The following is a 26,289-nucleotide window of genomic DNA, read 5'->3' on the forward strand; positions in this document are numbered from 1 at the left end:
TCTTGTGCAGAGGCTGGTGATGAAACATACACACTCCTGCCTGAAAACTGACTTGGATCCAGTCCAATTTGCCTACCGGCACAACATATCCACAGCAGATACCATTTCATTGACTCTTCACTCAACCCTGGAGCATCTGGATAGCAAAAGAATATACAGCAGGATGCTCCTTGGCTAAGTATAGCTCCAATGCCATATTTAAATTTGCCGATGATACCACTGTCATGGTCACATCGAAGGTGGTGACAGACCAGCATATAGGAGGGAGATTGAAAATCTGACTGAGCGGTGCCACAACCACCTCTTCTCAATGTCAACAAAACCAAAGAGCCAATTATATACTTCAGGATGAGGAAACCAGAGGTCCAAGAGCCAGTTATCATCAGGGGATCAGAGGTGGAGAGGATCAGCAACTTTAAATTCCTCAATATTATCATTTCAAAGGACATTTCATGCACATGTAAATACAATTACAAAGAACGCACGAAAGTGCCTCTACTTCCTTAGAAGTTTGTGAAGCTTCGGCACACCATATAAAATCAATAAACGTTTATAGGTGTGTGGTGGAGTATATTGACTGACTGCATCACAGCCTGGTATGGAAACACCAACACCTTTGAATAGAAAATTCAACAAAAAGTAGCAGACACAGCTCAGCCCATCACGGGTAAAGCCCTCCCCACCACTAAGCACACCTACATGGAGCATTCTCACAGGAAAACTGCATCCACCATCAGGAACCCCCACCACAAAGGTCATGCTCTCTTCTTGCTGCTTTCATCAGGAAGGTGGTACAGGAGCCTCAGAACGCACAACACCAGGTTCAGGAACAGTTATTACCCCTCAACCATCAGGCTGTTGTACCAGAGGGGTAGCTTCACACAACTTCTCTTGCCCCTCACTGAATCATTCCAACAACCTATGGACTCACTTTCAAGGTCTTTTCACTGATGCTCGCAATATTTAATGCTAATTTTTTTTACTAATACTATTATTTTCTTTTGTATTTGCAGTTTGTTGTCTTTTGCACACAATCTTAATCATGATATGTTTGGTGGATGTTGAAGATCTGGATGAGGTGAGGAGACTGAGTTCGTGGTGAAGGGGTGTATTCTGAACATTGTCAATATTTAATTTGAACAATAGTCATTTGGAGGATCGTGGAATATACCACTGTCTTCAGGGGGTTAATATGGCTACAAAAAATTGTAAAAACAATCAAATTCACCTTTGCTCTTCTTCAAGATCAGCAATGATGCGTTCCAGTTCACTCCGTTCTTCTTTCTCTACTGACTTGAGGATCTGAACAGGACTTTGGGGCTGGCTTATAGGTGATTCGCTCCCCAGTGTTTGACAGAACTGTTGAATTAGTGCGTGTTCATCATCACTGTACAAAGAACACATTACTCATTTTACAGTTCTTCTGTCATGTAAAAATATATATTTTTAAAATCTTTGTAATTTCATACAAGTAATCTGTCATTGTCCCCTCTCCAACAGGAAATCACGAATATCTTCAGGTTATTGATACAATTACTATTTAAGAATATTAAATTTTTATTCAGCAATTTAGGTGGCATGTTCCTTACTTATTACCAGAAAATCACTAATTAAAATGCATTGTTGTTCAAGCTGCTATGTATAAATCATACTGAGTGTACTAATTGTTCAAATTACTTACACACTTCCTGTGGCAGAACTACTGTCGGTGAGCAGAGATCCGTTAGTTCTCTCCATCTGTGCCAGCCTGAATAAAAGGTGCCAGATTATCTTATTAGATTCCAATAAAATTAGAAGAGCACCTGGGTTATAGTATTACTTATATCTTAATAAGTAGTCTTAAGGAGGTCCATGTTTATATATTTGCAACAACACACACAAAATGCTGGTGGAACACAGCAGGCCAGGCAGCATCTATAGTGAGAAGCGCTGTCAATGTTTCGGGCCGAGACCCTTATATATTTGCAAAAGGTTAAGACATTGCGGAGGTTGTTCTCCAATGACTGTTCGAAGTTCTGAGAAAGTTTACTTGACTGCTCCTCATTAGAGCAGATTAGTTTCCTTGAGGAAAGACTTTTCCAAAGGTCTGAAGCACAGTAAGGGAGGACTTGATTGAAAACTACCAAATCCTACCGAGTTTTGACAGCATGGTTACAGAAAAGATAGTCTCACATAAGGTAAATCTAGATCTAGAGGAACACCTACTTAACTAAAAGGTATGGTGAATTTTTTCCCTGTTTTAGCAGGCTGGAGAGTCTTTGCAATCCTCTTCCTTAAAGTTCAATGGAGACAGTCTCTGTAAACTTTTAAGGAAGAGACAAACAGATTCTTGATAAGCAATGTGGTGGAATGTTACTGACAGAGAATGGACAAGAATGCAGATGTGTGGTTATACTCAGATCATCCATGACCTTACTGAATGGAGAACAAGTCTTAACAGCCTTGTGGATGCACAACAGACTGTAAATGCTGGAAATATGGAGTAACATGCACAAAATGCTGGAGGAATTTCAGTCAACCAGCATCAATTGAGGGAAACAAACAGTCATGTTTCAGACTGTGATCCTTCATCAATATGTACAGCAATCTATCAAATTTTGCCGAAGTTAATACACAAGGTACAAAGTATAATGGTGAGATTACTATTTATTTTGTTTAATTACAAAACTTAATTTGAAACTAAATTCCAACTTGGTTAAAATGAGCATTTTGAAACCCAAAAATCTGAACAGAACAAATGAGTTTCAACTCGTAACATCTTTTCAATTTCATTAAGTAGCTGCAAATATTTTTGTTACCTGTTGGCATAGTGTTCTATTCTGGAATGTGTATCATCTTGGGACAGCCGTGGAGATTGTGCAGGGCTATAATAATAAAACATCTGATAATTAATATTTCAGTTTAAACATCAAAACAAATATATTTCATCATTATTTTAGCATTGATAAGTTTATGAAGGCGGTTGTTACAATCTACTACAACAGAAATGAAATGTGAAGTAAAATGGAATGGGAATATTTCCTTTTCAACACCAGTTTAACATTATCTTTAGTTACCCATTTTAAGCAGCTTTCCATGGCTTTTGTTACTTGTGATACAAAAGACTAAGGTAGAAGAATATGGTAATTTCATGCTCTGCATGCTATAAAAGCAAAAAGTGCATATGTGATGCTGATCAGATCAGCTTGATACCTTACTTCTTAATGATGTAATGCTTAGGTTGAAATATCCCTTTGTATTTATCCCTTTGTGTTTTATTATTGTTTTCCATTTAAAATAAACAAATTCTTAATCATGACAGATGCATCAACTGGAAGCACAAAAGGGAAATGATAAATTCTCTAGTCTCCTGCAATAGGAAGACATTCAGTACATAATACAGCGATAAACCGCTATTGGGTTGAAATGATGTATTTGGCATGCAAGACAGCAACATATACTCACTCATACTGTTCAGGCCACATGCTGATGAGTGTAACAGGACTGCAAAAGAGAGAGAAATACAGAACACTTAAACATTGATGAAATATTTTACAACAACACACAGTAATGAAACACACATACTAAGGATGTTGCTGCAATTCAAATAAACATCGAAGGCAACACAACCATCATTAATAAGCCTGGCTCTTTGTTATGAACCCCAGTTTCAACAGCTGGCACGGTAGGTGATGTACCGGAAATCTGTGTGTTATGTACCCCAGTATCAATGCTTGGAACAGAACGTGATGTACTGTTAATCTGTGACTTTGTTTCTTGTAGTGTCTCACGGTGGCCTATCCCAATGCCATGCGCATTGCTCCGGAGACACACTTTGGTGGAGAGTCATTGTGTTTGGACAGCAGAGTCGTTAGTGAGAGTGAAGAGTGCAAGCTTCGATCGAACCCAAAAGGGAGGGGGTAGTTGATAACGCTGTGCATTTCGGAGGTGACTGACATTTCATAATTCAAATGTGGATTTTTGGCACTCACTTTGATGACCCCTGCAAAGTTTTGGGTGTGTGGTGACCAGTCCTAAAAACAGGACTTCTCCTGTCAGTTACATGGTGAAATTCGCACACTTTTTATGGACTCTTCGAAACAGACTGCATTGTGAACTCACTTCCACTGTGAAGTTACGGTGGCCACTTTGTGAGATCAGTGCTCGAGAGGTACTGTGTGTCTGCCGAATCGCATTTAGAAAGGTATGGTGGCTGTTTCGGCATACCTCTGCGAGACTTGCTTCTTCACTGTATTTTGAATCTCCATCTTCAAGATCGTTACTTCGCTACACTTCGAAATTATTCATTCCCCTGTGAATCCCTTGAAACTTTCTGAACTGACATTCTGAGACTATGCTCCAGTAAGACTCTGTTAAGAACTGTTTCTAAATTTAACTGTGTGGGAGCTATAGACGCATAGTGCTGTTAACATAATTTTAAGTTAGTCACTTGTTTAATTTTCCATGTTTCTGCTTGAGTGTTAATAAATTCTGTTGTTTTGCAATAATTCCCTGACTCCGTTCCACATCCATTATTGCTGGTTCCACGTAACACTCTTGGTGCCTAAAGGTAAAATTCAATTTTATTACACTGTTCTTAAATAATATCCCCTCTCTTCTTTACTAAAACACCGATATTTTCTGAATTTTCTAAGCACCTCCCTAACACTGCTCTTGACATTTCACTCCACCTTCGTCAGGAAAGCATTCGTGTTCCATCCTTTTGTTTTATCTTCTGCAGACAAGCCAATGAACTTCAGATCAATTTAAGCTATAAAGCACAAGACCAAACAGTCTCTATCTGCCTTTCACTCTTGAATTCTGTTAGCCAAATTTACTATCTGTTTGAACCCAGCAATACATTTATTCCTTCATACAGCAGAAGAAGAGAGTGGTATATTCTGTATTAGCACCGCTTATTTTCCAAAAAGACTTGCACTTACTCCTGAAAGCGTTAAGTTTCTTGCTCAACATTACTTTCACAGGTGCCCTTCAGAAGCATTGACCACATTGGTGATGTACTTGAACCTGGACCAAATACCATCCTGATATTCATTCATGGGACGATCACAACTGAGCATGGTGACTAATTTCAATATCCTTTTCTTGGGAGGGAGCTGAATAGCTTCCAAATTATTTGAGCTTTTCTTCTGTAATCCGATTACCCACCAGTAGAACACATTTCTCTGCAGTACTTGGTTTCACTCCAACAATAGCAAAATCAATTTAGTGTTAAGAGAAAAGTGCTATCAATTTGGAACTTATTTCGGTTTCTGACAACTGACACTGAAAATGCTCAAACAAGCAGAATCAGAAAATGAACCAGCTGGCCTGTTCATCTCACTTTGGTGCTTCAAAACACTGCAAAATCACAACTGTTGGACCAGCTGAAATAAGTGTGGTTATCAATGACAGAAATCAGTCTAAAGGAAATCACAAAAACAGCTGGCAAGTCGCGGGTCCAACAAGAATAATGTCTGACTCAATGCCTGCCATTTTGGAGACAAGCATGAAGGAGACCAATATTTTCATCACTTGGCCTTCTTATTTTTATATAGTGCTATTCCGAATGTATACCATGCACAGTTTAAAGTCTTTCATTCCCTTCAAAGGAAAGGGTGCACTGTAGTGCAAAACTAATTATTCATCAGTTAAAAGCCACACATATTGTCAAACTTACATTTCAAGATTTTCACCTTCTAGGACTGTTTGTACAGGCAGGTAACCCAGACGGTGATGCTTGGCAAAGTACTTCTTTGATCTGAACTTATTTTTCAGCACTTTAGTAAAATCACGTACATCTTCACCTGATGTTGTCTAAAAATGCAAAAGATATCGTGAATGGTCATGAAGTGCTCTGCTAATTCAGCCATTCATCTCATGAAAAATGTGTGCATGTTAACTGGTCTAAATGTTGTCAGGGAATGTTTGTACCTGAGGATCAGGCCTAATGAAGTAATTAATATAAGGAAGAAAACAAATGTCTTTGGTCTTGCCATGTAGTTGAAGGAATTGAGGCCGTCATTTTGTGAAGCTGGCCTATAATCTCTATTAAAATGGACACAATTATGCTCCTGATTACCTGCTGAATTGGAGATAATTTTCAAAGAAGTTATTTGTGAGATGTTCTTTGGTAAGATAGAACACGGAGGTTTATAGAGGGGCCTGTATCTGACCTGAATAACTCGAACCTAGTAACTGGCTGTTCTGCTCTGATTCAGAACAGAGACATTAATTACAAGTTGATACTTGTGAGAAGGGCAATAAAATGGTGCTAGCTTTGACCAGAGCTAATGGGATGGTGCCACACGTTAGCCAGATAGGCTTGAGCCAACAATATCGAAATACAGCATTTGAATTGATAAGAAGAGAACACAAATATGAGGGTCTTGGATGCAAAGCAGCAAGTACTCCAGAGACCAATTATCACAAGGAAGACCCCCATTCCAGGGGCTGGGAGAATGAGTATTGGCATAGGGTAACAGTAAAATTCATGTTTGTTTTTGGTCAGGGGTCAGCATAGTTACGTTGATACTTGTGCAGAGACAACTAACTGCTGGCTTTGATTAATTAAGAGTTTCGTCATGAAATGCCTAATCTAGATCAGTTGATAATCATCAACAATGATACTGCTCAGATTATTAAAAAAAATCATGATAAATGTCTGAACGATCATTAAGTGGAAGTTAAACTATTTTCCATTAGTTATTAAACATTACAAATGATAGAGAAGATGTTGAAAATACCCTGACCAGTTGCAGGATCTGGTACAGTAATTTCAATATGCAGGACCACAAGAAGCTTCAAAGAGTAATGGATTCAGCTCAATACATTACTGGCACAAAACTCCCCACCATCAATCTACATGAAGCGCAACATGCACCATCAAAGTGAGAATCAGAATCAGGTTTGTTATCACTGGCAGGTGTTGTAAAATTTGTTAACTTAGCAGCAGCAGCAGTACAATGAAATACATGACAGTAAAAAAAAAGTAAATCAACTGTAGTAAATATATATATATAGATTAAAAAGAGTATAGAAACAGAAGTAATAAGTATTTTTTTAAAATGGAGGTGGTATTCATGGGCTCAAAGTCCATTTAGGAATTGTATGACAGCGTGGGGGGGGGGGGGGGAGGGGAGGTGCTGTTCCAGAATCGCTGAGTGTGTCCCTTCAGGCTTCTGTACCTCATTCCTGAGAGTAACAATGGGAAGAGGGCATGCCCTGGGTGATGGGGGTCCTTTCTACAGCACCAATCCTTGAAGATGTCTTAGATACTATGGAGGTTAGTACCCAAGGTGTAACTGCCTAATTTTACAACATTCTGTAGCTTCTTTCAGTCTTATACAGTAGTCCCCCCATGCTGAACAGTGATGCAGCTTGTCAGAATGTTCTCCAGGGTCAATCGATAGAAGTTTTTATACCAAATCTCCTCAAACTCCTAATGAAATATAGCTGCAATCTTACCGTCTTCATAGTTGTATCACTATGTTGGGATCAAGTTAGATCCTCAGAGACTTTGACACCCAGGAACTTGAAATTGCTCACTCTCTCCACTTCAGATCCCTCTATGAGGATTGGTTCATGTTCCCTTGTCTTACCCTTCCTGAAGGTCACAATCAGCTCTTTCATCTTACACCTTTCACCTTGAGTGCAAGGTTGTTGCTGCGACACCACTCAACTGGCTGGTATATCTTGCTCCTGTGCACCCTCTTATCTCCATCAGAGGTTCTACCAACAATGGTTTTATCATCAGCAAATTTATACATGCCATTTGAGCTATACCTAGCCACAGAGTCATGGATGTTGAGTCCACCACCTGGGCCATGCCATCTTCTTCAGATTCAGATTATTGTCATTTAGAAACCACAATGCAATGCAGTTAAAAAATGAGACAACGTTCTCCGGAATGATATCACAATAAAGCACAAAACAGACCACACAAGAAAAACCACATAACGTTTGGTAATCCCCAATCCGGAGTCCAGAGAAGCTGCTGTGTATCGATAATGCGCTACCGTATTAGCACGTTCCCCGGAAAGGAACCCCAACCCCAGACAAAACTAAAGCTACAAGACCTACACAAAACCACATAGTTACATATAGTTATAGTTAACATATAGTTGTAACAGTGCAGACAATACGTTAATTGATAAAAGACTGACAAAAAACACAATTATAACACAGTTTCAACAGTGCAAAGCAATACTGTAATTTGATACGAGCAGTCCATGAGCACATTAAAAAGAAAGTCTCAAAGTCCAGACAGCCCATCGTCTCATGCAGACGGTAGAAGGAAGAAAAACTCTTCCTGCCATGAACCTCCAGCACTGCAACTTGTCGATACAGCACTTTGGGAGCCCTGACCACAACCAACTCCGAGTCCATCTGAAAACTTCGAGCCTCCAACACTGAGCACCATCCCTGCCGAGTGCTTCGACCCCGGCACCGGCCGCCAAGCAACAGGCAAAGCCGAGGATTCGGGGCCTTCCTCCCGGAGATTTTTCCGATCGCACAGTAGCAGCAGCAGCGAAACAGGCATTTCAAAAGTTTCACCAGATGTTCCTCCATGCTTCACACATTCGCCTCCATCAAATCAGGATTGCACATGGCAGATTTCTTGACAGATTACAGATATTCATTTCCGAAGTGGCCGCTGCGTTGTATCGCACCGCCATCTTGATTCCTTCTTCCTTGTTGTTGTTCTTGCCGTGACCATCAGGTTCAACAGTTCTTGAACCAAACTGCACAACTTTAATTATTACTGTAGGATACCAGCACTATGATCACTTTGCACGAAAATGAACTGTTTTAAAAAATTCTAATTGTGCTTTTCTTGTACAATTTTCCATTAACTTATGTTTTCCTTATGACCGCTGTGTACCTGATGCAATGTGTCCACGATGCTGCAAGTAGATTTTTCATTGTACTATGCATACAATTACTTGTATGTAAGCTCAACTTTGACCACTGCTTTCACTCAAATTTGAGGATGGTTTATAACCATAAATTATTCTTAAACCAAGTGCCATATTCTCCCTTCATTCACCATTTGCCCGCTTAGCACAGGATAGACACCGAAAGCTCAGTAAATGCCACTCTGTAATGAGCTGTCTGCTTCTTTTTCACCTTTGATAGTTCCTCTGAAAGCAACACCATGTTTCTATTTCATTGCATTTGAGTGAATGACAGAACAATAAACCACATCAGGTTGAGTCAAAATGAGAACGAATGGTTAAAAAAAAATAATTTTAAGCTCTTTTAGATTCAATATATAATCTAAAGATCAATATTTTTAGCATTCAATATATATCAAAATAATGTCAGAAAACAAAGAAAAATAAGCATGATTAAACAGTTATTACAGAAACACACACAAAATGCTGGTGGAATGCAGCAGGCCAGGCAGCATCTATAGGAAGAAGTACAGTCGGGTTTCGGCCTGAAACCTCAATAGAACTTCTTCCTATAGATGCTGCCTGGCCTGCTGCTTTCCACCAGCATTTTGTGTGTGCTGCTTGAATTTCCAGCATCTGCAGGTTTCCTCGGATTTGAGTTATTACAGAAATATGGTTCAAGAAGGCCGTGGCTGTAAATACAATATTCTGTAAGACCATAAGATATAGGAGCAGAATTAGGCTATTTGACCCATTGAGTCTGCTCTGCCATTTCATCATGGCTGATCCAATTTTCCTCTGAGCCCCAATCTCCTACCTTCTTCCCCATATCCCTTCATGCCCTGACCAATCAAGAAGCTATCAATCTCTGCCTTAAATATACATAAAGACTTGGCCTCCAGAGCCCCCTGGAGCAAAGAATTCCACAGATTCACCATTCTCTGGCTAAAGAAATTCTTCCTTACTTTTTTCTAAAAGGACGCCCCTCTATTTTGAGGCTGTGCCCTCTGGTCTTAGACTCTCCCACCATAAGAAACATCCTCTCTACATCCACTCAATCAAGGCCTTTCACCATTCAATAGGTTTCAATGTGGTCACCCCTCATTCTTCTGAATTTTAGTGAATACAGGCCCAAAGCATTCAAACATTCTTCATATGACAAGCCATTCAATCCTGGAATCATTTTTGTGAATCTCCTTCGAACCCTCTTCAGTTTCAACACATCCTTTCTGAGGTAAGGACCGCAAAGTGCTCACAAATCTCCAAGTGAAGCCTCACCAGTGCTTTATGAAAAGTTTCAACATTACATCCTTACTTTTATAATCTTGTCCACTTGAAATAAATATTAACATCACATTTGCCTTCCTCACTACAGAATCAACCTGCAAATTAACCTTTACAGAATCCTGCAAGAGGGCTCCCCGGTCTTTCGGTGCCTCAGTTTTTTGTATTTTTGTAGAAAATAGTAATTTATTTCTTCTATCAAAGTGCATGACCATACATTTACGAGACTATTCCACCTATCATTCCTTTGCCCATTGTCCAAATCTATCCAAGTCCTTCTGAGCTGCACTACTTCCTCAAAACTACCTTCCACCTACCTTCAGATCATCTGTAAACTTTGCAACAAAGCCAGTAATTCCATCACCAAAGATACTGACACAAATTCCAAGACAGAACATGCTCAAAGTCAAAGGAGATGGAAAAATGGAAAAGGAATTGAAGAGCTTTGGTGAGGAAGGTTGATATCACAACAGTAGAGCTAAAACATCTTGGCACATGATATCAGAAAACAGGATTAGTATGTGTATCAGTAGCAAATATATGATTGGTGGGGATAGTCAATCAGAGCTACTTCAGTGGATATGATGTTGGATGGAGTATTAATCATGAAATAATGGACACTGTGATGAACAAAATACAATAATCATGGACAAATCTAATTTTCGTATAGATTGGACAAATCAAATTGGAAAAAGTAATCTCGAGGATGAGCTCATGCAATGCAGTCAAGACAATTTTCCAGAAAAGTACTTTATGAACTCATCTGGGAACAGGTTATTTTATTATGTTAAGTGCAATGAGACAGAATTATTTCATGACCTACTTATTGAGGGTCCACTGGGAAGAATGATTATGAAATGATAAAATATATCTTATATTTGGTTTGAGAGCAATAAAACTTGGTACTAAACTACATTCTGAATATAGGCAATTACATGGCAATGAATGGAAAGCTAGTCAGAGTGAATGGGGAAAATGGATTAAAATGTATGATAGCAAATCAGCAAAGGCAAACTTTTGAAATAGTATTTCATAACTGTTAACAAAAGATATGAAGCATGGAGACAGAAGGGCCCCACAAGAATAAAGTTTATGCATGCCGAAATAAAAGGTCATGAATGACAGTAATTGGAAAAAAAAACATATAATGATATTATACAGGATTAGATTAAGTTCAGAAAACAGGAAAGGTTTCCTGAAAGAAATTGATGAAGATAAAAATAAGGCAATAAATACAAAAACAGTTTCTAAAAGTCCTACTAATATATTAAATGCAAGAGAGCACCCTAAGAAAATATTAGTTCTTCACAATGTTCTCTCTAATTTGTAATGACCAGTATGCACAAAAATCTTGTGCTTTGCAATCTTTTGCCCAGTGACATGTGCGCACTGAATTTTTAAGTGGAAGCAAACCTGAAACTATTCTAAGGATAATAAACTACCAATTCCAGTTGGTTGTTCATTGTTTAAAAGAACTAAAGTAGCTGTCAATAAGAACTTTGATCTCCTCTGGGTTTGATCGTTTTCACTTTCATACATCTGCACTCTCATAAAACATACAGTGCCTATAAAAAGAATTCACCCCCTTGGAAGTTTTCATGTTTTATTCTTTTGCAACATTGAATTACAGTGGCTTTAATTTTGATATTTTGAAACTGATCAACAGAAAAAGACTCTCATGTCAAATTGAAAACTGATCTCTACAAAGTGATCCAAATTAATTACAAATATAAAACAGAAAATAATTGATTGCATAAGTATTCACACCCCACTCCTTTAATAATGGCACACCAAATGGTGCAGCCAATTGATTTTAGAAGTCACATGATTAGTTAAATAGAGATCTGTTTTTGGAAACCTGTGTGTAGTCAAGGTGTTTCAATCGATTGTAGTAAAAATACACCTGTATCTGGAAGGTCCAACTGCTGGTGAGTCAGTATTCTGGCAAAAACTACACCATGAAGACAAAAGAACATTCCAAGCAACTCCTCGAAAATGTTATTGAAAAGCACAAGTCAGGAGATAGATACAAGAAAATTTACAAATCACTGAATATCCTTTGGAGTACAGTTGAGTCAATCATCAAGAAATGGAATGAATATGGCACCTCTGTAAATCTGCCTACAGCAGGCCATCCTCAAAAACTGAGTGACTTTGCAAGAAGGGGACAAGTGAGGGAGGTCGCCAAGAGACCCATGACAACTCTGGAAAAGTTACACGTTTCAGGGGCTGAAATGGGAGAGTCCATGCAAATAACAACTGTTGCCCGGGTGCTTCACCAGTTGCAGCTTTACGACTGCGTGAACAGTGGCAAAGAGAAAGCCACTGTTTAAAAAAAGACTCACGTGAAATCTTGGTTAGAGTTTGCCAGAAGGCATGTAGAAGACACTGAAGTCAGCTGGAAGAAGTTCTAAGGTCTGATGAAACCAAAATTGAGCTTTTTGGCCTTCAGACTAAACACTGTACATCATCAAAAACTGTGAAGCATGGTGGTGGCTGCATCAAACTGTGGGAATGTCTCACTGCAGCAGACCCTAGAGGGTTTGTGAAGGTGGAAAATAAAATGAATGCAGCAAAATACAGGGATAGCCTAGAGGAAAACCTGATGTAATCGGCAAGATAACTGTAACTCGGAAGAAGATATGGTTTCCAGGAAGACAATGACCCCAAGCATAAAGCCAAAGCTGCACAGGAAAGGCTTAAAAACAACAAAGTTAATGTCCCAGAGTGACCAAGTCACAGTTCAGACCTCAATCCAATTCAGAATTTGTGGCTGGACTTGAAAAGAACTGTTCACTCATGATCCCCTTGCAATCTTTTTGTAAAGAAGAGTGGGGAAAGATTGCAGTGTCCAGATGTGCAAAGCTGATAGAAACCTATCCACACGGACCCAAGGCTGTAATTGCTGCCAAAGGTACATCCACTAAATATTGACTTGAGGGAGGTGAATACTTAAGCAATCAATTATCCTGGTGTTTTTAATTAATTTAGATCACTTTGTAGAGATCTCTTTTCACTTTGACACGAGTCTTCTTCTGTTGATCATTGTCAAAAAAAGCCAAATTAAATTGACTGTCCAACTGAATGCTGTAAAACAAACATGAAAACTTCCGGGGGGGGGGGGGGGTTAATACTTTTTATAGTCACTATACGTAGCAGGCCTGTAGCCTGTAATGAAAGATTTTTCTCACCGCAGCTTTCGCACACTGTCCACATGTGATTTGCTTGCTAAATGACACTTTAAAAAGTCAAGTTTCCAAATACTAAACACGAGGAAATCTGCAGATGCTGGAAATTCAAGCAACACACACAAAATGCTGGTGGAACACAGCAGGCCAGGCAGCATCTATAGGGAGAAGCACTGTCGACATTTCGGGCCGAGACAAAGGGTGTGTGTTTTCAAATATTACTCCACTTTTTCCCCACTTGCAAATTGTCCAGCAACTTTTGCATCATGACAATACGTGCAGCTAACAACAGTTTCTGTACTGTACATAAATATGAACGTGACTGAACGTTCCTGACCTCATGGGCTTTTGATGTAGCAGTTTCCACTGTTTCATTAAGCTACGTTGCTTTAAATGAACTAGCAGTTCTTTTGCGCTACATGCCCTTTGTTTCTTTGGAATTCGACACAGTGAATCAATAATTTCATCAATAAAAACAATATAAATAAGCCATTTCTAAAATCTTCAGACAAAACATCGCAAACTCCATATTGTCAACACCATCTGCATCAGAAACCAAAAAAAGATATGTTATTGTGTGTGATCGTGAAATATACTTAACATGCCAAAAAGGTAGAGGGTGACAACCCCTTGTGCACAGTTTAAATCCCTTTGTGCATTAGTAGCAAACGATCTGTGCACATGAACACTCGCGTAGCTTAGAGAGAACCCACTGGCCCCTCAGAATCTAAGAAGGTTGATTTGGTAAAGATGAATTTCAAAGTTATAAGGACATGACGTACTTATTTTGCACCTTTCTCCATAGCAGGATATACCAAGACAAAATAAGAAATTATGAGGAAAAAGGAAGAAAGTAACTGAAAGTAATCACTAAAATCAAAACAATAATAGTAGGCAACCTGATAAGATTGATCCAAAGCAAAGCGGCAGAGTAGATTGTGAAAACATGCAGAGATACTCTGGGAGATTTTGACAGACCAAGTGAAGAAATTACATACATGGAAAAATTTGAAGAAGTTCATTTTGATAGAATAACAAACTGAGATTTTGGTGTTCAGAGGGATTTGGGGGTGCTGCTGCACAAATCAATGCCAGAATTGCAGGTACAGCGAGCAATTATAAAACAAAGTGTGCTGACTTTTATTGCAAGAGGATTTGTGTCCAAAAGATCTTACTCCAATTACTCAGCAGCCTGATGAGAAACATACGGAATTTGTATAAAGGTCTAGTGAAGTGGAGGAAAGGCTTATCAGTTGGATTCTTGGAATAGTGGTTTTGACGTAGGAGGAAAAATTAAATAAAGTATCCCTGAATTATTGAATTTAGAAAACTGAGGTGAAACATACAGAATTCTTACATTATTTGTAAGTAAAGATATGAAGTTGATGCTTCTCCTGCCTTGGGTCTCAGGAACCAAGAATTGGAGTGTCAAAATAAGAGGTTGTTTTGAAAAGAATATTCACTTAAAAGGCAGCGAATCTTTGTAATTCTCTACTTAAAGAGTGCTGTGGAGGCTCTTTCACTGAGTAAGACCTTCCGGTAAGATGGCCGTGCACTCCAGTGCAGCGACCGCTCCGGGTCCAATCAAACGTGCATTTACCCGTCCTGCACGTCTCTTTTATGATCACAAGTCACTGCTGGATACTAAGATCAATTACTGCAGAACTATCCCATCAGGGAGTTGTTCAACAGCAATGGGGCTGGACTTATTGTGTATAATTGTATGGTTGCCTGGACTTGGTGCGTACCATTGTGTCAAGACAGCACACAATCCAAAAAAAAAAGGTGCTTGTGATTGTTTTGGACATTTTCATTATGATCACAAGACCCTGTCAGGCAGTAGTAATGGAGAATTCTGCAAGTTCGGTTCACTGATTTGTTGACGAGACTGGTAGCAGGGGAGCTGCATTGCCTTGGTTATTGTGCAGACAAGGCCTTGGACTTGCCTGCTGTGGTTGCTCGAGCTGACTGTGTGCTGCTTGATTTCGTACAGGGTTGGGAGCTGCCCCACCCATCAGTGCAGCCCCCTAGTGTTCACTCAGTGGAAGAACAAGCTGGTCTCGGGCAACTTGGGGACCTGGGACATGGAATATACAGTAGTGCTTTTTTCCCTCTTTGTGATAGGAAGCTTTTTCTGAAATTGTAACCATATGTGCAATGTGCTATACACTGTTGGTAATGCATTCTGCACCCTGGCCCTGTAGGAATGCCGATTTGTCTGGCTTTATTCATGTATGTTTGAATGATGATTAAACTTGAAATTTGAGTATATTTTTTACAGTAATGTTTTTCTCACAGCAGTGAGTATGGCTGACAGGTCCACACCCTGCAAAGAAAATTTCCATTCCCCCACTTACTTTCCTGCAATAGAACATAGAAATATAGAAAACCTACAGCACAATACAAGCCCTTCGGCCCACAAAGTTGTGACGAACATGTCTCTACCTTACAAATTAGTAGGGTTACCCATAGTCCTCTATTTTTCTAAGCTCCACGTACCTATCCAAAAGTCTCTTAAAAGACCCTATTGTATCCGTCTCCACCACCGTTGCTGGCAGCCCATTCCATGCACTCACCACTCTCTGAGTAAAAAAACTTACCCCTGACATCTCCTCTGTACCTACTCACCAGCACCTTAAACCTGTGTCCTCTTGTGGCAACCATTTCAGCCCTGGGGAAAAAGCCTCTGACTATCCACACGATCAATGCCTCCCATCATCTTATACACCTCTCATCCTCTGTCGCTCCAAGGAGAAAAGGCCGAGTTCACTCAGCCTGTTTTCATAAGGCATGCTTCCCAATCCAGGCAACATCCTTGTAAATCTCCTCTGCACCTTTTCTATGGTTTCCACATCCTTCCTGTTGTGAGGTGACCAGAAATGAGCTCAGTACTCCAAGCGGAGTCTGACCAGAGTCCTATATAGCTGCAACATTACCTCTTGGCTCCTAAATTCAATTCCATGATTGATGAAGGCCAATACACTATATGCCATCCTAACCACAGAGTCAACCTGTGCAGCTGCTTTGAGAGTCCTATGGACTCAGACTCTAAGATCCTCATTTCACCACCTCATGCCCATCACCTCCATCTCATTTCTACTGGCCACCTACACAGAAGATTACTTGCAAAAGCCAATTCATCTATCAATCAACTAAGACACATGGGAGGGAAGTGGTACAACTGAGGAAACGCCCTCAGTCAGAGGAAAAACAAACCAACACCCTCCAGGTGACACCCAAAATGATGACTGAACTGGGATCACTGCAACCACAAGGCATCAGCACTCCCTGCTGTAACAAGACTGCTCGATATCACTTATTCATTGATAAATTATACTGAGATGAAAGACTGACTAACTGAATGGTGCAGCAGCTATGAATTGGCACACTCTTGCTTATAATTCGTTATGTCCGTATTCTTAAGTTTCTAAAGTAAGTGCCTGCAAAGACATTGAACGCTTGCTTGCTTATCTTCCAAAATTCCCTCTGTTGATGAAAAGTCTCAAGTCACTGAAGAAGCAAATGTAATGCTTTTACTTAAGAAGGGATGCGGGTGGGGGGGCGGGAGCGAGGGAGAGAACATATGAGCTTACACCGGTTGTCTTAACATCTGACAAGGGAAAATTCTGCAATTCATTAAAAAATAATTGGGGAAAATCATAAAATGATGAAGCAGGGAGAATGAAGTTTTATGAAAGAAAAATAGCATTTGAAAATTTAATTGACGGTCTGGCTGGCAGGATGGACAACAGGGAATTAGTGGATGTAGATTTTCTTTGATTCCCAAAATACATTTGGCAAGGTTCCAAATAGAACCTGCTGCACAAGATAAAAAACCAGTGAGGGTAATATAGAGGGTTCATTAAGTGACTAAAATCAGAAAGCAGGAATTACTTGGGTGCGTCAGGAATTAGTGCTGGGGCCTCACGTATTTACACTTTATTTTAATGTTTTGGGTGGAAGGACCAAGTGAACTGTATTCAGTTTTGCAGTTGGCAGGTGGAAAATTGTAGTGAGAACACCCAAGAAAATATCCACTCACCCCAATATTCTTGCGGATTGCTGACGGGGGTGGGGGGTGTTAATCATGACCGTAATTTAGGTGATAAGTCAAATATAAGTCACTTATAAATGGCTAATACACTCAATTTTGTTTCTAAAAGGGTTTATCTAACAAATTTAATATTAAAAACACAGCGCATATTTTCCTCGCATGAATATAGCGATAAGTCAATTATAAGCCACTAGCATCATAACATTTTAAGTAACGTTTGGATCTTAAACACACAGCGCATATTTTCCTCGTATGAACATATAAAATCATTGCAACACACCAGTGAAAGGACAAGGTCAGGGCTGGAGGTCCCCATGCCAGGGCCGCGGCAGTCGCAGTCCAGAGAGTGACCGACTGAGCGAGGAGTGCGACAGGGTGTGTGCCTGCCCCCTTTGTACGTAGGTAGGATATATCGGCCGACAAAAATTTGGCTCGAAGGATGGCTTTCAGCTGCTCTGCTACTTTCGAAACCCTGAGCCCGAATTAGGTCGTCTGTGAATATTTTAGCACTGGGTTCCCCGTGAACATTCGGTGTGCTAAGCAGGTTCAGAGGCGGCGCCCATCTGTCCGCGCTCCAGGCCAGTATCAATGGCACTTCTTGCTGGCTGGTTACCCGAGTCCAACCAGTGATCCCTGGCGCGGGGTTATCACTGCGTTTAGGCGTCTGACGACCTCACGTGCGTTCAAGTTCAACAGTGGGTGTGACAGGGAATGAGGAAAGGTGCAGCTGACGCATATTGTTTCATATCGCCAAATCATATCGCTTCCTTGCAGCCCAGTAGCACATGCTATGCGGCCCGGTGGTTGGGGACCACTGGTTTAGGGGAGATGTCAGATGTCGGACTTAGAGTAGTGTGTGCCTGGAATTCACTGCTACAGTTGGTGAAGGACACTTAACAGAGTTCTAGGTGAGCAAGTGAATGTACAAAAATTGGGTTGCAAGACTTTGGTATTCTCTAGACTTCAAAGCTCTCTAGACAGTTTTCTTTTTTGGAATGATTTTCTTTTGCTGGGTTCTAGGGTGGTGCCAAAGGGCTGGTGTAGTATTATCCCTTTGTTCCAAAGAAAAAAAAATGAAGATTAACCCAGGATTAAATTAACAGTCTGTTACATGAACTTGGATCATCTCAGATCATAAAAAGCCAATCTTATTGACTTTCAGTGAGAGGGGACAAGAGTGCAGTTGAGCAGTATAGCTGGAATACATTCTATTGTTGGCTTGATAGCAAGGATGAAGCCAATGTAATTAAGAGAGAGGTTGCTGCATGGAGAAGGAACTTTCTGAGGGATGGAAAATAGTTATGTGTTCTTTTCTGTAAGATGTTTTCTGAGAGTTACGGATTGGAGCACTGCCTTTCCTAATACATGGCAATTATTCGGATTTGAATGGACCTGAAGGAATGTTTTTTAAAAAATCTGCAGATGACACAATGTAGAGGTAAATTTTTCAAATAAGTTACTGATATATTTCAAAAGGCACAGAAACACAATTCTTCATCCTTACTACAAGAGTCACATGGACAGGGAAACCAAAACAGGCCACTCCAAATAAATAAAGGCCTGGACTTCTAACATTCAGTCACTCAGTCTCACCATGATACACAATGGACCAACTCCAACAAAGCGTACCGACTCATGATCAACCATGAGACTAATCACTTCAGCAATTTCAAGAAGTCACTAGTTCCACCAGTCAAATCAGTTGCATTCTTGGTTAAAGGGCTATTTCCAAGGTGAAATATTTCATGCAATTAGACCAAATTTGCTTGAAAATTATCTATTAGTCATGGAGCATTAAGACCAGCACTTCAGCCCACCATCTCCATGTTAGTCAAATACCCATTTATTGTCAGGAAATGTAGAGGGGGCTTGACCCAAAACAGCAGAGATGATTTAGCAGTGAGTGATCACTTTAATTATAAACTGCAAAGTAACAAGCAAGGTGGGGCCACAGAACAAAAGAGAATGGATTATTAACAGTGCAACAAGGTAACTGAAGGGTAGGAGCAACTGACCGAGGCTGGTTGGTTCCAATGAGTAAACAAGGACTGTGGATGACAGCTGGATTTAAATGGGCTGCAGGTGATGAGGTGAAAATGAGTGGCAGGTGGCTCCTGTTAGCTGGGGGGAGAGTGGGAGGTGCCTGCCTGTGCATGCTGGACCCACTCTTCTTCTGGCTGGCACCTGGTGATCCAGGTGGGTCGGATGGAACTCTTCGAAGAGTGATGGATCCAAGATGAAACTGATTGACACCCAAGACATCTTCTCTGGGCCTTACCATTCCCAGTTGACCAAATACTGCGCACCCTGTCCATGACGACATAAATCCATCAACTGGTGAGCTGTGTGCACTGAATTACTTTCCACCTTCCTTGGTTCTGGAGGCTCAGGCTCAGCTCGGTTGAATGGTCCGTGGACAACAGGCCTGAGGTAGGTGTGACCCTGAGGGATGAAGCTAGCTAGAGATGGTTGACTGGGTTGATGCAATGGATAATCTTAAGGGCAAATGAGCAGGGGCAAGGGCTTGTGGTAGTTTGAGCACAAGGGCATATCTTGGGTGGACAGCCAGACACAGTCCCCAGGCTGTGTGCTGAAAGTGGTCAGCCTAGTGTCAGTAGGTGCATTTGGCAGATAGGATGGACTCCATGTCCTCTTCCAAGCATTCCGGCATCAGTGAACCAAGGCCCTGGCAGAAAGGAATGCCACCATGGGGTTGGTAGCCACGAAGTACTTTAAAGGGTGACAGACTGTGGCAGAGCAGGTGTGTAGACCCAGGGATAATTCAGCCCAGAGCAGGTATTTCTTCCATGTAGAAAGGTTAGGAGCAGTGAAGCATCACAGAAACATCTCCACTTGCTGGCTGACTCTTTCTGACTGCTGATTTGTGGAAGACAGCCAGAGGAGAAACTCACTGAGGTGCAATGCAAGGAGCACAAGGCTCACTAGAAGCAGGAGATGAATTGTGGACCCTGCTCTGACACAACATCCAGAGAGAAGCCATGGTAGCAAACTACATGATGGAGAAATCAGGTCCACCCTCTCATCAGCTAACAGAAGATTAAGGAGAGCAGTGAAGTGGGCTACCTTGGAGAACTGGTCCATCGCTATCATGATCAGTGTGACCCCCTCAGAAGTTGACAAACCAGCCACAAAAATCATGGAAATGTGGGACCATGGTTGTGAAGGGACCAGCAGGGGTTGCAGGATCCTAGAAATCCATTGGTTGGAGTAACCGTACTGGACACATTGAGGACAGGCAGCGCCAAACCGGTGTACATCTGCAATCCTGGAGGGCCACCAGAAATGGGGTCTTAGAAAATCCAGGGTCCGTCGTGTGTCTGGATGGCTGAAAAAGTGTGAGTACTGGGCTCACTGAAGTGCTTCAGAGCACAAGGCTGCCAGCAAGCACATGTGGGTGTTGGCCAGAGGATGTTCGTGCTCTTGGACCTTGCAGATCTGGTTCTCAAGGTCCTAGACGATCAGGACGAGAATATGGGAGGATGGAATGGTGGGCTGATGGTTGAACTCATTTTCAGCTGGGTCCAACTGTCTTGATAGGACATCTGCCTTCGTGTTCTTGGAGTCAGATTGGTAGGAGATGGAGAAGTTGAATTGCTTGAAGATGGTTTGAGTTCATGGGTCTGTGGTTATGGATAGGAGGTTCTGGTGGTCCATACAGATCAGCTATGGCTTGATGTTTCCTATCAGTCTAAGTCTCCATTCCTCCATGCCCCATTTAGCCCCCAGTAGCTCCTCTCCTATTCCAAAGTTTACAGTTGAACTTGCGCGAGAAGGCGGCACAAGGGTATCTCTTCCCATCTGGTCCTCGCTGGAAGAGGATGACCCCAACACACATCTCTGATGCATCCACCTCCACCACGAAAGGTCCAGATAGCAAAGAATGGGAGCGGTGGCGCGGAGCCTCAGGTTCCTTGAAAGCATAGCCTGCCGCAGGAGAGCTGATTATCCATGAAGTAGGTGTTTTGGTAAGGGAGGTGAGATGAGGGCGATTTGGTGAGGGAGGTGAAATGAGGGTGATTTGGTGAGGGAGGTGAGACAAGGCCAATTTTGCTGTAGTTTCAGATGAAACAGCCATAGAAGCTGGAGAAACCCATGACACGCTGTAGCTATTTGAGGGGGTGCAGTCAGGGGCCATTCAACAGCAGCAGGCACTTTCTCTGGGTCTGTGGTTATGTCTTGGGGTGAAAGGATGTAACTCAAGAAGGAAGTTACTCGGGTGTGGAAGTGGCATTTCTCTAACTTGCAGCAGAGCTGGTTTTCGAGGAGACACTAAAGGTCTGAATGGCCATGACACGTGGCCTTGGGGTCCTTGAAGGAACTGATGATGTCATCAAGGTAGACAAACACTTAACTGTGTAGAATATCTTGGAGGATCTTGGTAATGAAGGCTGGAAAAGGCTGGACTTGGAAATTCTGAAAAGTCAATGCAGGGAAGAAGAGCCCAAGTTTTCTTTTTGACAAGAAATATCCTGCACTGGCGGGGGACTGTGGCAGTCGAATGAAACCGTGCTGCAGTATTTCGGCAACTTAGTCTTTCATGATTTAGGTCTTGAGGAGAATGGGAGAACAGATGATCTCAGGGAGGGGTGGTGCCCGGGAGGTCGATCACATGGTTATGTGATATGTGAGGCAGTAGGGTGCTGGCTTTCCTTTTACTGAAGGCAATAGATACGTTGTGGTATTGCTGTTGGAGTTTAGTGAGGTTGAGTTTTCTCCGTCCCCTTGGACTTCTGGGGTGAAGTCAGCTGAATCTGCAGGCAGGTGGGTCCTCAATTCAGCAGAGAACCGGATGACCAGGCAAACAGGTTTGTGAATGAAGAGCCAGGGGTAACCCAAGGTGAGATTAGTCTTGGGTGAGTCAATAAGGAGGAGATGGGTTAACTCACAGTGTTACTCGATGTGCACAGGCTGTGGGGACCTTACCAGACAGAAGGACCTTCATCTCTACATGGTGGTGTCATTTTCCTAGACACAGAGAGCATTTGATGCATGGGTGATCAGCAGCTCTGTGGTACACAACACAACCTTTTTCCATTGACGCTCACATTCTTGGAGGGTTAAGAAAGCTCTCCCTAACTGTAAAGATTCTGCAGTCATTGATGATGAGGGTCCTGCAGCCTGAAATATTTCTGGGAACTGAACTAGGGTTCTGGCTAATGATCTGGAAGGTAAATCCATAAGATGCTTGTCAATTTGGAGGGCTAGATTGAGGAAGCTTTTGAGGTCATTGAACTCATCTCCTGGGTAGAAAACTCATCTTTCAAGTCCTCTGAGAGGCTGTGATGTTAATGGGCCAGCAGTTACAAGGGTCCTGAATTTCACAGTGTAATCCAGCACCGACCTTGAGCCTTGACGCAGGTTAAGTATCCAATCTTTTGCCTGCTTCCCAGATGGTTAAAAACCTCGCACACCTCAACAGTGAAACCTTCATATTTATTGCAAATGGTGGTTTTATTCTCCCAGTTAGCGCCAGCCCAGGCTGGAGCTCACCCATTCAAGAGAAAAATGACAAAGGCAGTCCATAATGTACAGGGACGTCTGGAGCTTGAAATGGAAGGTGCACTGGGACAGGAAGTTGTGGCATCAGGTGTTCCCTAGCATCCATTCCTCCAAAGCACTTTTGATAGCGATTTGCTCCAATTCCTACTCTAAAATGGCAGTTAACGCACAAGAAGGCGACACAAAAGTATGTCTTCCCATTCAGCCCTCGAGGGAAGAGGCTGACTGGTGCTGAGTATCAAGTTGGAGAGTTGGCTGACAGTGGCAAGCAGATGGTCAATGCTTTGAGAACGTCTGCTCCCGTTATGACTTCCTTTGGGCGAGCATACTCTGCTCGGTCAATTTTTGTTTCACTGTGAGGAAACATAGGGAAGGCTTGACCCAAACGTAGAAAAATGATCTTCAATGTTATAAGAGTTCCACATTCCAACTGCTCAGTGAATGAAACAATTGTTTTTCTTATCCCTTCTGTCCTTCTATCCTGTCTATTCTCATAACTAAAATTCTCCATCCACCAGCATCCTGGTGAGTCTCCTCTGGACTGTCTCAAGTAGAATCTTATCGTTCCAAGAATGCACACGGTACTCCAGCAGAGTTACACCACTGCTTTTAATATTACTGCACTTGTATTCAAACCCCCAACTAATAAAGACAAGTGTTTTGTATGACTTCTTCACCAACAATCTACAGTATCTGTGCCATCACCTTCAGGGATCCTTGCATTTGTATTCTAACATCCCTCTTTTCTGCAAAACTCCCTACAGACTTTTCATTTATTAGGTAGTCGTTATTCAGTGCCAATCATTCCATAACCCTGGTCTACACTATTTGGCATTCTGGTTCAGGGGAAATGAGATTTGAATATTTTTTTTCAGCATTCAAGCCTGGGGTGGGTGTTATTTAAATCATTGATCAGACTCCTGCTGAGGGAGGGTCAGGAGGATGGGATGATGTTTAATAAGGAGAAGGCACAGACCAACTCATCACTCTTCCTAGTGGGAGAAGGAAAAGGAAGCCTAGTAGGATTAGTGAGTAGTTATGCCAAGGGAGGAGGCATGGAGAAACTAATCAGTGCTGCTGTTCAGCAGCAGGACACATCAAGATGTCTGGCTGGAGTGGTTGTATGGATAAAAGAGGAACAGGATAAAATTAATTTCTGAGAAAGCATGGGAAAGACAGTCAGCGATCTTGCTTCATGAAATATGCTTGGATGACCAAAGTTGATAGATTTAGAAACAGAGGTCACAATATTTGGTCAATTGCTTTCTGAAGGTACTTACTGGTGGTGCCCAGTTCTGTTTACCCTTTGTTTCTTTATGCTTTAGGCTCATTTAATTTTCCCAAGAAGGTACAACAGTCTTTGACTCATTTCCCCTCCTTTGACTCTGTTTGCACATCTTGCTGTCTCAGGAAAGCCTCGAAAATAAAGGACACCTACCACCACAGTTATTTTCTCTTTGCCTCTCTCGCTCTCGTTACACAGCAAATACAAATCATCAGATATCTGAAAAGTTTATGTACTGATGAACACTATCTCATTATTCTGTTTTCTCAAGCTATTTTGTAATTTATAGTAATTATGTTTTTGTACAGTACTGCTGCTGCAAAACACCAAACATTACGTCATGCAAGACAGTGATAATAATCTCGATTTCAAAAAAACCTGAGGGTAGACATTAGTAGATTCAATGACAACATCTATTCCACTGCTAACAGACACTTAATCTCTCAATCTACCTTGCTGCGAATCTTGCACTTCGTGTCTACTTGCACTGTACCTTCTCTGAAACTGCAACACTATCCTGAAAGTTGTGGAAATCAAGGGATAATATAATATCCTGGCAGGGATAGACTGCAGACAGCCCAGGAAAGAAAATTCTTTGAAGGGCAAAGCTTCCCTTTGCACACTAGAGGTCTGAAGATGAGATAAGCATTCCAAGGCACACACACTGACTGTGGGACAGTTGCTGTACTAACTTCAAAGATCATCAATTGTCACTTTGTAATTTCTATTTATTTTTAACACCAGTATTGTGAATGGTGATTGCTCTTGTAGCTCAGGAATTAAAATGTATACATTTTACCAAATGGTCAACATCTGTAATTGCTAGCCAATTCTGTATAAAAATGCCATTCAGAATTCAGAACAGTATGGTGACAGGGACCATGCTGTTCTCCTTGTGCGTAAGTAAAATAAGGTATGTTTGAGCAGCAAGTGCACAAGTGTTCTGAGTCCAGATATCACTGACAACACTATATTCAGCATAAACAAAGGAAAATCTGCAGATCCGAGCAACACACACAAAATACTGGAGGAACTCAGCAGGCCGGACAGCATCTATAGAAAAGAATACAGTTGACACTTCAGGCCGAAACCCTTTGACCCAAAATGTCGACAGTACTCTTCCTAGATGCTGCCTGGTCTGCTGAGTTCCCACAGCATTTTGTGCATGTTACTATATTCAACATTCCGTTTTCTTTTTACTATCTTAATGTAATTATGTTTGCGATCATCTATCTGGATGGCATGCAAAACAAAAGCTTTTCATTGTATCTCAGTACATGTGACAATAATAAACCAATTCCAACCACCAGCAGAGGTAATACATTCCCTGCACCAATCACTTTTTAAAATTACAATTTCTCTTCAGCTCTCTCTTAGCTTCTCACAAACTCTTTAACATCAGTGACTCCACACCATTACTTCTGGTAAAGGGAACAAGAAGTTTTGGTATCAGGGGTTGAAGATGGCTATTTGGAGATTAGCTTGCTGGAGAGATGTAACTACTCTAAAAGATCAGTGTTTTAAACTGGAATACCATTAAATAGAAACAACTTCACTTCTACTTATCCAACAGCCAAATGGGGGGGGGGGGGGGAAGAAGAGAGGGAGGGAGGAAGGAAGGAAGAAAGAAAGATTCAGTTTCATCAGGCAAATGTTCTGCAGCTCAACTAGATGCTACTGAAAGATGAGAAGTCCATCAATAATTCCTCACTAAGTACTGCAATATTCTCCTGTACATTGAGAAAGCAAGTTCAGCAGGGTTCACTGGTTTTATTCAATCTGAAGTGATCCAAGGAATATTCTTTGGAAGGAAAATTAACCCAATAAAATAAATTACAAAATTTTGGAAGGAGAAGTTTTGCAGTGTGATGTTTAAACACCCACCCCATCAATGCACTGTTCTCTGACCAAAGAAAATATTATATCCATTTTACCATGCAGAAACACCATTAAACCACCTACTGCTAATCCATGTTCTGACCATATTTTGAAGAAACACATTACTCATAATTCCTCACATATAAAAAATGTCAAACTGACTTGATTTTGGGGAATTGTATATTTTATACCTAGGGTTCCTTT

The 26,289-nt window shown here is 41.3% G+C and overlaps 1 protein-coding gene across 6 annotated transcripts in view; it reads right to left on the reverse strand.

Annotated features, from left to right (window-relative positions):
* Positions 1–26,289, reverse strand: part of LOC132402945 (utrophin-like) — a 477,671-nt gene that overhangs the window by 53,755 nt on the left and 397,627 nt on the right. For all 6 annotated transcript variants that reach the window (XM_059986085.1, XM_059986086.1, XM_059986083.1 and 3 more), the window contains 5 exons: positions 5,660–5,796; positions 3,445–3,483; positions 2,799–2,864; positions 1,682–1,747; positions 1,229–1,387 (listed from right to left, as the gene is read on the reverse strand). In XM_059986085.1, coding sequence (XP_059842068.1) covers positions 1,229–1,387; positions 1,682–1,747; positions 2,799–2,864; positions 3,445–3,483; positions 5,660–5,796 — 467 coding nt within the window. The remainder of the gene's footprint in view (positions 1–1,228; positions 1,388–1,681; positions 1,748–2,798; positions 2,865–3,444; positions 3,484–5,659; positions 5,797–26,289) is intronic.

The sequence above is a fragment of the Hypanus sabinus genome, chromosome 12 (assembly GCF_030144855.1).
Source record: "Hypanus sabinus isolate sHypSab1 chromosome 12, sHypSab1.hap1, whole genome shotgun sequence".
NCBI lineage: Eukaryota > Metazoa > Chordata > Chondrichthyes > Myliobatiformes > Dasyatidae > Hypanus > Hypanus sabinus.